This window comes from Folsomia candida, unplaced genomic scaffold (genome assembly GCF_002217175.1).
Source record: "Folsomia candida strain VU population unplaced genomic scaffold, ASM221717v1 Fcan01_Sc002, whole genome shotgun sequence".
NCBI lineage: Eukaryota > Metazoa > Arthropoda > Collembola > Entomobryomorpha > Isotomidae > Folsomia > Folsomia candida.
The window spans coordinates 8,088,283-8,101,639 of record NW_019091194.1 but is presented as its reverse complement, the minus strand read 5'-3'; the positions used below and the strand labels follow the sequence as shown (position 1 = coordinate 8,101,639).

The 13,357-nt window shown below is 35.6% G+C and overlaps 1 protein-coding gene across 4 annotated transcripts in view; it reads left to right on the top strand.

Moving 5' to 3' along the window:
• LOC110844995 (fasciclin-3) overlaps positions 1-13,357 on the top strand; it is a 29,816-nt gene that overhangs the window by 10,619 nt on the left and 5,840 nt on the right. For 2 of the 4 annotated variants that reach the window (XM_022091353.2, XM_035848491.1), the window contains 6 exons: positions 10,017-10,385; positions 10,478-10,609; positions 10,705-10,808; positions 11,124-11,214; positions 11,306-11,641; positions 11,917-12,030. In XM_022091353.2, coding sequence (XP_021947045.1) covers positions 10,017-10,385; positions 10,478-10,609; positions 10,705-10,808; positions 11,124-11,214; positions 11,306-11,641; positions 11,917-12,030 — 1,146 coding nt within the window. Of the gene's footprint in view, positions 1-10,016; positions 10,386-10,477; positions 10,610-10,704; positions 10,809-11,123; positions 11,215-11,305; positions 11,648-11,916; positions 12,031-13,357 lie in introns of all 4 variants that reach the window. The other 2 variants (XM_022091352.2, XM_022091354.2) reach the window with 1 other exon arrangement.

Below are 13,357 nucleotides of genomic sequence, written 5' to 3'. Positions count from 1 at the left end.
GCGTACACAACCCGCTGTGTAATATACAATTTGTCCGTATGGTAGCAGCAATTGGAATTTGAATCAAACACAACAAAATATCTGCCTAAAGAAAGAATTGGCTTGTAACACTTTCCATCGAGAACGGTTTAAAAAAATCACAACAAATAATTGCCGTTCCAAACTCTATTATTAATAACATTCATATTTCATTTATTTAGTTAGCCGGGGCTGAGCGTTACTTTATGCTGTCATTCTATTTTTCTGCTATTACTAGTAATTTAATTTTACTGTGTATGGACTCATTCTAAATGACTTTCTTGGATTATGATAATTATCATTTAGCAACTTATTCACCAATATGTTTTTCGTCACAAGAACTACCCTGAAATGTGAAAAAAATATAACGGTTTATTTGTACCGGACAGGTCAACTACCGCATAGCATAACGCGACGTCCCACACAATAGAAAGTGAGCACAATACATTGCTATGCTCAGCATGGCATGCACCCTCGAATTCGCATTCAAATTTAGAGTCATTGCCATTAGAACTTGAACCTGGTAAACATAACTTGCTAAAAATTGAGCTGTTCTGGATGAAGTGAAGACGTACACATATCACGATTTCACACTGTGGTCAATCATATTGCAAGTAGTTCTATGTTTAGATTTTAATAAACACATCGCAAAAGCGCCGCCACTAGATAGTAAATAGATAGTATACATACTTTTGCGATTTTGTTTATAATTTTATAAAAAAATTGGTGTAGTAGCACCATGGTATCATACTCATAGTCCAGTTCGGTGTCCCTTGTGGATGATGGATGATAGGACTCAACATGAAGGTTAAGAATTAAGGGTGATGTCTAAAATCGCCACAACTAATTTTGGCCGGTTTTTATCAATGTTTGTCACTGTCAACTGTATGGAATTGCTCACATTGTTTTGTATCTCTGTTGTATTTACACAAAAATAAAGTAGAAGTCAAGAAGTTATTCACGTGTGTAGTTGTTAAAATTGTGTACTGATAAACCAGACTATTTCATCTATGCAATATAATTGAAGAATGCGGTGGGTAAAGTTGCGTAAAAATGTGTCCTGGCAAAACATCGTAAATCGTTGCATTCTTTTAAAGGCAAAGCTTGTTATTGTTTGTATTCGATTCTATAGTGAGCATTGCAATTGGTGCGAAGATTCTTAGGAATGTATGAACCGTAAGTTAAGTAACAGTACGTGTTGTGGTTTGCAGGCTAGAACATCTATTCTCAACAATGAGCTGCTTAACAAAATGTCATGAAGTTTATAAACCATTAGAGCTTAGGCACGATTGATCAATAAAATAACGAGAATGTGTCATTGAAGAGCGAATTTGATAGAAGGCTGCATTTCTCTCGAATTCCGTCCAATGGAACTTTTATCCTTACGCCTTCCCATAAAAATATGCATGTTTGGATTAATTAAATTAACAATTTAAGTTTGTATATACATACGTGCATATACATCAGACACAACAAATGTCCTTGTCATGACTTCTTCTGACCGCCATTTCTCTTTGTGTTTCTTTCTGGCAAGTTTCCTTTGTTTCTGGTTTTAATTTTTGATGCAAACTGAAATTTGCACAGTGTGCTATTTTAATTAGGTTCATATAGAACTATATACTGGTTATATATGGTTTTTTTTAAATTTCAATGTGTTGTTTGAACCACACCAACTGTTGATAGGATTGAAATTTAGAAGATAAATTGCTACCATTGCTATCCCCCTTGATCTGGATTTTTTGAAAAAAATGTCACAAATTTTATTTGCCGTTGGTCTGTTCCCTTTGGCAAATTACTAATAAAAGACACGTTTTTAAGTGTTTTTATTGTATTCGTCTCATCAGTTTGTTTCCATTCGTATTAATTCAATAATGTAATTAAGATGATATATTTAATTTAATAACTGAAAATTGAACTGAAAAATATAGCACAGGCTTTTTACGCAAAGTCTAGGTTCGTCCTTTTTAAAATTAAATTGGTGCAACTGTACTAACATCAAACTCATTCCAGCATTCGTATTATTCGTTAAATAGATATACAAGTAAAACCAAGGATGGAACATTTTTGAGATAACTATTTATTACACACGGATGTTTGACCACGTGAGCTTTAAAAAGTCGGTTGAAAGTCTGCATCTCCATTTACATAACACATCGCGTTCTTCCAGCATATATATATTTAACCTCACCATGAGGTGTTTATTAAGTAGCTTCAGCTACTTTATGTGAAGACTTTGTCTGTCTGTCGGTCTGTCTGTCTGTCTGTCCGTCTGTCTGTCAGCAGGATATCAGGAGAACGGATCGAGATAATCGAAATCGGTTTTCGCCATCATACATAGGACCCCAGGGGGAGGATCCTATCAACTTTTGGGGGCAACCGGACCACACCCCCTTTGGCGACAGGGGGTGTGGTCGGGGCAAAATGAGATTTTTAGTGCAATTTAATCTATGGGTAAAATTAAGTGAAATTAAGTGAAATTGAGTGTTTCCCCGATTTTGCCGCACCCCTTCGGCGACAGGGGGTGTGGTCGGGGCAAAATGAGATTTTTAGTGCAATTTAATCTATGGGTAAAATTAAGTGAAATTAAGTGAAATTGAGTGTTTCCCCGATTTTGCCGCACCCCTTCGGCGACAGGGGGTGTGGTCGGGGCAAAATGAGATTTTTAGTGCAATTTAATCTATAGGTGAAATAGAGTGTTCCGGAGTTGTGCCACACCCCCTCGGCGCCAGGGGGTGTGGTTGGGGCAAAATGAGATTTTTAGTGCAATTTAATCTATGGGTAAAATTAAGTGAAATTAAATGAAATTAAGTGAAATTGAGTGTTTCCCCGATTTTGCCGCACCCCTTCGGCGCCAGCGGGTGTGGTGGGGGCAAAATGAGATTTTTAGTGCAATTTAATCTATAGGTGAAATAGAGTAAAATTATGTGTTCCGGAGTTGTGCCACACCCCCTAGGCGCCAGGGGTGTGGTTGGGGCAAAATGAGATTTTTATAAAAAATTAATCTATAGATGAAATAGAGTGAAATTAAGTGTTCCCGAGCTGTTCCACACCCCCTCGTCGCCAGGGGGTGTGGTCGGGGCAAAATGAGATTTTTACAAAAAATTAATCTATAGGTGAAATAGAGTGAAATTAAGTGTTCCCGAGTTGTGGTGGGACCGTTTGGGGTGAAGTACGTCTGAAGCTACTTCCGTATGCGCGTTTGCGACGGTTTATTTCCTAAACTGTATGTTTATTTATTCAGCACTTGGTATGAGTGCACTTGTTTCACATCATTCAATTGGTTTTTGACATTGTAATCTTGCTGTCCTACCGCATCGTAAAGAAGTGCAGATTGCTTAGCTGGAATTAAACCTTGCTTGGGTGGTTTATTTGTATATATTTTTCTACTCAAAAGTAGAGGCCAATGACTCATTTATTTTGACATTCATTCTACGAAAACCAGCAGTTTAGTGTCATGGGCAAATAAGGGCGAAGAATTAAATGGGACATTTTATATTTGATGAAGCTCACACTGGTGTGTAACAAAATATCAGATCGGATTTGGATTGGATTTTATGAAATGGGTCATATTCGTGATAAGCTCAAATAAAGCAGAGTAAGTAAATATTTGAGACAGATAAATGCATAACACGAGTGAGCACCTATCATTTTATCCCTGTGTGCATACAGACACAAGATATGGATATAATTTTTTATGATTCAGCTTGGACCAGAAGGAGAAAATTAATCCGGTAACGGGATTTCTGTTGGTTTTGCCCATAGCTTTATCACGCACTACATTCGTTTAAGTTCCTTGTAGGAGAAGGAGCATTATGACGGTTTCAACTACTGTAGGCAGTGGTTGATACCAAGTAAAACTTGTGCAATTTCAAATTCTCTTCCCATGCAATTTTTTTCATCCAAAGATGATTCACTGCCACCGTACGTTGAAGTACTTAAGTTTAGTTACCATTTTGTATGATGGCTACAGCTTGATTGCAATGAGTAATGGCAATAAAGCGTTGGAAACCATGCAGCACACATTAAATAGTAAATATGGTAACATACAGTCCCGAATTCCGACGCTTTTTAATTTGGTGTGACATTTGTATCCCGATGTGTTTATGAAGCGGTTCCATAATAAAAATACTAATAGTAGAATGTTTCGTCTAGATTAAAGTGCGTGTTTATATCCCTTCATGTGCATATCAATATAGTTACCGTTTGTTTGTTATTATTTAGTACGTGATACAATTTGTTAGGGGCTCATGTTCTAACATGGTTCTTTTATTGAAATCAAATAATGTAAATTTAACATTCTCGTTATTTTTGATCAAATTCGTTTGAATTTATTTGACAAATTGCGTAGAATAAGAACTTTGCTTAATTATTTAAAAGGCCTTTAGAACTGCTTGGTAGGCAGAAAGGTGGGGTTCGGTTTGCATTGTGATAACGGATGTTGCTTGAGGATGTAAATGTCGTTATGACTTTGTATTTATGAGAATAAGTCGGTTTTGACACGGTTGGTCTGCTCAGTCAGTAGCGTGCTCACTTAACTCACTACCTGTGAGCTGGTGCGAACCGACATTTAAAGTACCCTCGAAGGAAAATAGTATAGTTTTTCATTCATGTTTTACTAGATAAGTGCTCATCAATCAGGGACTTCCGGTCCATTATAAAAGGATGAAGCCCCTTCATAAGATCGTTATGTCCATCTATCTGTTTGTCCAATAACACGTGAACGGATGTGAATTTGGAGATTCGGTTTTTTGCAACGTGTTTCTAATTTTAATGGGGACGAAGAGTTCGAAGATGGGTGTGTCAGACCACACCCCCTCAGCACGACGGTGGGCGTGGTCATCAAATGTCTTGAATTATTTTTTTCCTTCTTAACAAGTATAACTTATGATAGATAAGCCACTCAGAAATGATTTATTTCAAGGGATGTGTCCAAAGATAAGATGCTAAAATTGACGTAGCTTTAAAGTAACATTTTGTGTGACAATTTTGAGTGTTAGCAAAGTAACATTTTGTAAATCTTTTTGTGGCATCACGAAACTATACATCAGAAAAACACAACTCCCATTTCCTACCAAGAGGGTGTGGAATTGGGGCAGACATCAATTTAACTCTGAGCCCGAATACGATAACCGTTTAAACCTACAACACCCAGGTGACGAAGTGGTCTGGACAAAGATCACAAATTTTGAAAACATGTCAGATGTGTAAATTTTAGCAGATTTTCGACGGGTAAAAAGAATATAATATTTATTTTGACGTATTACCGTAGCCAGCTAAGGTACCAAGCTACCGAACGTAAATTTGTTCCCTGGCCTGCCCTACCTTAGCTGGCTACGGTAATATGACACTGGTTTCACCCCTCGGTTTGAAGCGGTTAAGTGGGGATTGGGGAAGCCCACTTTATTATGTCCCTGGTCTGTTAAACAGTCTGTAGAATCTTATTATTGGTTAAATGACTCAACCTGAGCCTTTTATATCAATTTGCAGTCAAACTGCGAATACGCTACATATGTAAACATATATTCATGATTGTAGCAGAGTTGAGTCGGTTATCCAAATTTTGGATAAAGTATCCATCCGAACCGAATCCGAATTTTTTCAACCGAAAAATTCGGATTCGGTTCGAATGGATCCGAAAAACTGGCCAGCCGACTCAACTCTGGATTATAGGCATGTTTTTCAACAAACTATCAAACATATGCTTATAGGAACAATCAAATATTTTTGCGTTAAATGGGTGCTATACTTTTTATGTCAACACCAATTTTGCTAATTTGCCATATGTAAAGTTTTTTGTTAAAGTGTTGAGTATAATAATTACATTATAGCAACACTATAAAAAGGAAAGAATTAGTGTGACGTTTACCGACGCACAGAATACAGACTTGCAACTTTTTAGACAAATCTGCTACGACCATGCCATGTTTATTGCTGTTCGTCCTATCTCCGTACCTGTTGTTTGTATATTTTCTTTTCCTATTCATTCCTGTTTTTATCAACATTTATCATTTTACGTATGAACGACTGATGTTTTCCTCCACACACTGTACTATTCTATGCAAAAATATGATGATAAAATATCCCGTTATGTTATTTCAACTCGACAAAATTCATGCATGCACAAGTCCAAATGATAACAATTCACATAAATCCACTTTGTCACTTTGCAATGTGTTATTGTTCAGTGGATAGGTTTGGGTGGTTGTATTTTTTGATGATGATGACTAAGGAGGAGAGTACGCCAACCTGATAATGACAGATCTTGATGTCCTTTGGATATATGGTAGTACCCCCTCTGAAAGCAAAAAGTGTGAAGCGGTTTGATGCCATGGCCCAATTTACGCCCGTCACACCCATTTGAAGGCGCGCCCGATGCCAAACTAGCTGCACTAAAAAATTCGCCAAAAATCCAATTTTGTTCGGATTTTCATAATAGTTACATATTTATGATCCCACATAGTTGCTTTATCATATCAGATATCAATCTGAATTTTTTTGGAATTTTGAATTTTTTCAAGCCATGCCCTTTTCAGGAAATATTCGAAAATATTGAAAATTTCTGAAAAGTTAATTTTGCAACTGAATATGATAAAGGGACTATCTGGGATCACAAATACATAATTATTATGAAAATCCGAACAAAATTGGATTTTTGGCGAATTTTTTAGTGCAGCTAGTTTGGCATCGGGCGCGCCTTCAAAGGGGTGTGACGGGCGTAAATTGGGCCATGGCATCAAACCGCTTCACACTTTTTGCTTTCAGAGGGGGTACTACCATATATCCAAAGGACATCAAGATCTGTCATTATCAGGTTGGCGTACTCTCCTCCTAAGTACCCAGTAAGCTAAAAGCAATTATCCTTTGTAGTAGAAGTTGGAATAATTTTTACTCTTGTCATCTGGTTTAGGTGTTTATTAGTATTTCTATTTTATTCTGCTACTTTAATCTAATTTAGACACATATTTACCCACGTTGGCACATATTGTGATATATGTAAAATATAAACATCGTAAATATATAGTAGGTGCGTGACATTGGTAATTCTGCGTTCAAATAATTTTTTGATGTGTATGTTGGCGGAATTGATTTGGAAAAGGTATTTTATGTTTGTGCCACTTTGTCATCTTGAAATTTATTTAGGTGATACTGCCGACATCATCGTGCATCGTGCGCCATTTATCAAAATCATTTTTATCTCCTCTCACAACTCACTCATCCTCAGTTCAAACCCATCACACATTTTCTTCAATATTATAGAGGACAACTGGCACCCTTAATGACCATGATGGCATTCTTTTTCGTTTACGTTTCGTTTATTATATCAAGAATTCGGTTTGGACTTTAGCCATGATAAGTGTCCAATATTATAATATATGCATTAATGTAAGCAACGTTTGATAACAGCAATAAGCATGGAATATATGCCTTTTTATAAGCTTTTCCAGATAAGCAAACAGATTATAAGCTAATAGAAGCACTCGTAGTGCAGCACAGCTACATATAAGTATATTTAGATATTATCGTAGTGATTTTATTAAGTCATTTTGTTCATTCACGGCATAAAAAGAAAATATATGTAGGCAGGATGTATTGTAGATTACTTTTTCATTTTGACACTTGACATTATTTGCTCTCTTCTCATCTTCTTATAACAATGGCTGGTAATAAGATAATTGCGCATTTTCCTTTCATAACAATGCAAAGTACAATCAAATCAAAAACGTTGGTTCTTGGAATTGTTGAACCAAAAGTTTCATTTTTCGTTATACAAAATCGGAATTCTACATTGTGCTCAAACAATTATTGACGACTTTTTTTTAATGGAATAAAGTTATATGCATAAATTTAGGATGTAACAATGTTAATCAAATTTATTTGAAACACAATGCGAATTCAATTTCAGAGTTTATTTCATTTATAATTCTTTTATTTGAAAAGAGAAGTGCATTTCGCTTATCATTATAAATCCACAAAAAAGAAGTGCGTACATAATTAGTTGCCAGATTGTGAAAATTGCAATGTCAGGAAAAAAAGTACGCTTGCACTTCCATTATACTGTACAAACTGTGTTAATGAAACACGAATAAAAAGTGTTTCCCTCGAGCATATATGCATATGTACATATGGATGTATGTACATTGTAAATAATAATTGTAATACTACTCATGTATGTATGAAGAAGATGATGTGGAAAGTAGTAGTCGTGATACAAAACCAGGTTTTGGTTTGGTTCCCCATTAACAACAATTGACATTTTTGTGAAATACTTTTAAAATTAAAATAAATAGTTTTCCGTTTTCTCAACGGCTGATTGTTACTGCTCATATAGCTCGGTGAGAAAGCACTGTAATCAAAGTAAAAATTGCAGCAAGTTTAGTATAACATAAAGTTTGAAACTTTTTGGTAAAATGGAAACACTCTGGGCATCAACGTTCCACTGGCCAGTGGGTAGTAAGGCTAGGTTGTATGCAAAAAGCATACATATATTATTATTTGTGGTGATTGAATTTGCAATCAGTTTTTGGGAAAATATTAAAGACTGGTAACTGCTTCAAAAAGTAGGAGTTTAACACTTGAAGAATCAACGCCGTAAACGTTATTTAAGTTCTGCCATGATTTATTACTCTGGTGCTATGTGTTATATACCTACCAGTGCTTTATTCCTACAACTACTTCCTCTCCTATTTCACGATTCCCACATAATGCTTAAGATTCGGTAAATTTACGATATTTTTACTGCTCTCTTGTTGTCGCAACAGTTATTCACTTAATGGCCCAGCAAATGGAATCTAATCCACTTAAAAAGTATCCAAATTCCCACATTTCTTCGTCTTATGAGAAACTAGTCATTACAAATGTGGCATCATTTTGGTGCATGCTTGCTTTCGTACATATGTTCAACTTATAAATATCTTATACATTTGTACCAATGGAAATCACATTCATTTCGGCACTTCAGATTAAATAAATTCTCTGAATTAATGCCTTGAATTAAATTTTTAGGATTTTGGGACTCGTGTGAATTTTAATATTGTGGCAATAGGTGAAACTTGGAAATTTTTAAATGTTTACACTTTGTTGGCTTTTAGCTTAGTTCCGGCTCATTTACCAGAAAAGAAGAATGCATACTATGTGTAAACACATACAATTTGCAAGAGCGATGAATATCCCTTCATCTCGTTGGTTATTTAATTGGCGTAACAGCGTGAAACAACAAATTGCATTTTGCCACTGTTGACCTAGTGTCTTTCCTGCCCTTGTTACTAGCGGTCTGAATTTGTGTTATAGTCTGTAAGTGTGAATTATGGATCATTAGGGCTTCATCTATCTAATTTTGTGTTGTCATTATTAAACCTGGCTTAATGTTGCCTGAATATTGCGAACTGTACGCATAACAGAGAATATAACGGATCATGTTTGGCACACCAGCGCACTTATTTGCCTTACAACATTTCAGTTTCGCATGCTTTATTGCTATTGAATATTATATAGCGATACTCACTTTAGGACGCATATTACTGAAGTTCAGTGTCTATTAGCGTAATTATCTTTACTCTTGCATTCAATTGTCTGGGTTTTTAAACAATAATCTCTATCATCAGTATATATGTACGTATGCAAAAGAGTATAAGGCTGTTGTATGTAAAATATTTACATATATACGTGAGCATATTTACTTACCGATATAAAATGGCCCTCTCAACGTATGCACATACTTTAAAGCAAAATGACCTGTGACCAACCTAACGAGAAAAAGGTTAAAAACCCATTTATGATGAAGCTCAGTGAGAAGCAAATTATAATTATGCGGTTTTCGCAAAAATCTCCCCATTCTATGTAATAAATGAAGATTTGGAACACTTATTTTGCCAAAAGTTTCGATAATGTGGTTAAAGATTTTGTAAATGAAAAATGAGTTCACGTCATATTGTAACCCAACAACTAAATTCGATGATCATTATAAACTAAATTCCCTATTTTTTATGTCATTTCTATAGGTATATCATCAACGTTAGCCCAAGTTCCACAGCAGGCGCAAGTACCAAACCATCATATTAATGCGAGAAGAGGAGTTCCATCAAACTTTTCATGCGAATCTCAAGGAACTCCAATCTCTTATTGCATATGGGAACGACCGGCTGATCCTACGAAAAACTTGTCCGTGATTTACTTGGAATTCTCAGGAGATACCCGACCTGGACAGCAGAGCAAGAAGCCGGGTTATTTTTTGACAGGAGATGGTTTGGATAAAGGACAATGTGGTTTGAAAATTAACCGAGTTGAGGACACTGACAATGGAGTGTGGCAATGCACTCTTCTAACCAGTTCAGGATCACAAAGAGGACAAGTCCACTTGAGTATTCTTCGTAAGTCCTATATGCACAAAATTAGTCCTTTAGTCAAAACTACGCCTTCTTTCAAATTGTGTTTAAATTGTTGTTTTTTTCTTTCGTTTCAGAGAAACCATCTGCACCGCAGTACGTCAATAACGTGGAGCCCATGTACGAAGACACCAAGACTATCCAACCTGAGAAAATTACTTGCTATAGCACTAATGGTGTTCCTCGACCAAAGTTCCAGTGGTTCATTGGTACTTATTCCTTCCTTCATAAAGATTCAATAAAATATACATGTAGGTTGATTATTAGTTGAGCGAAATTTAATTCAAACGGTTTTTTATTGCAGGAGATGAACAAATTACAAGCGATCTCAGTCCACTGAATGAAACAACTGCCGGCAACTCCCTCTACACATTCCAAGAACTTCGCAATCATCGATTCTCCTTTAAGGTTTCAAAATGTTTTATAATAATGTTGACATAACAATGCCTGGATTTACTAACCTGTATGTACAGGGTGGTTAAAATGTCACGCTACAATGGAAAATTTTTCGATGGGAAAAATCCATAAATTTCCATTAGTTACCGAAATTTTGTCTCTAAAATGCAACATTTTAAGAATTTTGTCATCAGTTTTGATAATAATTTATAAAAATCTCAATCCCAAATCTTGTAACTAATGGAGATTGAGGGACTTTTCCCATTGAAAAATTTTCCATTGTGGCGTGACATTTTAACCACCCTGCATTTAAATTTTAACTTTAAGGACCATGGAAAAAAGCTCCGCTGCGTCGTTGTTCATGAAGCGTTGAGTGACACTGATATGAAGGAAGTTTTAATGAACATTGAAGTCAGATGTTAGTTCATCGTCCTATTATTAGTATTATTAAGTATTACGATTCCGTTTACAAATTAGAAATTTACCAAGTGGTTTCTACTTGTTTTTAGATCGACCTCGATCTGTTCGGTCAGATGGCCGTGAAGTTGACCGTGGAATTGGAATTCAAGCTGATTTGGGCGAAGAAAAAGTTATTCTCTTAAATGTATCCTCCAACCCACCTCCCCGAGTAGTATGGGTCGTGGATGGCAAGCAGCTAGAACAAGGAACAAATACTGAACTTTTCGAAGCCATCCCGATGAGACACGTTGCTCCAAGCGTGTACGAAGTTGCACTTAAGATTAAATCCGTGGATGATGAAGTGTTGACCAAGAGGATTGAACTGAAAGTTTCCAACGATCTCGGAGTCGCGGATTATGTCATCAATATCAACTCATCGTCTTCCGGTTCGGGTAACAACCAACTACGACTAACACGCGTAGAATGCGCGTCATATTTTCTGATATTGCTTTTCACTAACAAAACGGCTGGTTGAGTCTTTGGGTATTTTGGTAGCCTTTTTTAATTTGTAGTTGAAATTTGTAAACGAGGGTTGTTATCAAAGTTCTCTCTCTCTCCCTATTTCAATGTAATTGAAAAGCTTCTAGATTGGACGACAGACAGACAATCGATTCATGTATTAATTTGTTACACTTGTACCAATTTTCTGATTTCTTTACAGATGGACTTAGCGCCGGAGGCATCCTTGGAATTGTTTTAGCTATCCTCGTCCTCATCATTCTCATCGCGGTCGGTGTAGTTTACACTAGAGCTAGAGGTCTGTTGTGTTTTAAAGGTGAGAGCCAAATGCCCGACTTTTTGTAAAGTTTTATTTAATTTGCCTCTATCCTCCTACCGTATACATATACTTATCTTTCAGTTGACTTATTTTCCACCGCATTTCATTTTTGAAACAAATTACAAACAAATTCCAGCCAACTAGATAACTATAAATGTTCGTAAATATTTAAACTTTCCAACAGTGGCCTTCCAAAAGGAAAGTACACTATTGTGTTTTTGTTTGTGTTTTTCGTGTTCAAGTTTTCTCTTTCAATGTGTGTTTATGCAACCTCCACTAACAATGTGTATGTAATTACTAATGCTACTAAGAAACTGCAAAAGAAAACACATGCCATTTATCATAAATGTTTGCATTTTGCAAAATTGCATTGTTGTATAATCCATTATGTACGTCTGTTTCAATTATTAGTCGTTCATAATATTTCATTCAAAAGTAAGTATTTGCGTTTGCGTTCCTTTTACTTTCGATCCTAGGGTTAAGGTGGATTAGGGGAGTTTATGTGAACTTCAGGTTAAATAAATCACTGCCATGCTAACTAATAACAGTCATGCTACTATCGCTGCCTTCACGTCAGTACTTAAAACTGAGAATAGTTAATTATTAGGTGTTAGCATATATAATGCTCATTCGTAAACAGTGTATATGTATTATAGCATAGGAGGTGCTGCAATATGCAGTGCTTATATTTATGACAATTTGTAGAATTACTTGATAGTAATTATTGCTATTATTATCGACCACATTTTTCGAAAGATTGAATTTGCCTGTCACTAAATGAGACTATTACAAAATTACGAATTTATTCTAGTTGTAAATATGTAGAGTTTGCTGGCATTAAAAAAAATAAGTCAATATCAGAATATGTCAAGGCTTGATATGCCTATATTTATAATGTGATAGCAGTTCTATCTATGGACTTGTCTAATTTGTATCATGAAAAGTTTAAGCATCTCAATCCAAGCAAACATAATCGAAAATCATATTTATTAATTCTGGTATGTATTTGCTTAAAAATTGCGACATACAACAATTTTGCAACTACTAGTAAATTCCACATCATTTTGGCTTCCATACCCCACACTGCTTTTATGCATATTGTTGCTTCATTTGTCTCATCTAGTTAAAATGCTATAATAATTAATAGACGTATTGTATTTTATATGCTGAAGCGTTGAACACTATCACGGTAGACGTATCCAGCGATACCAATTCCTATGTTTAGTCCATGTTTTTGTTAGTTTTTTTCAATTCAAGTATGTTTTTTTATACTAGAAACACTTCGTAGAACTCTTATTAGAAATAAGTAAATGTTCATCCAATT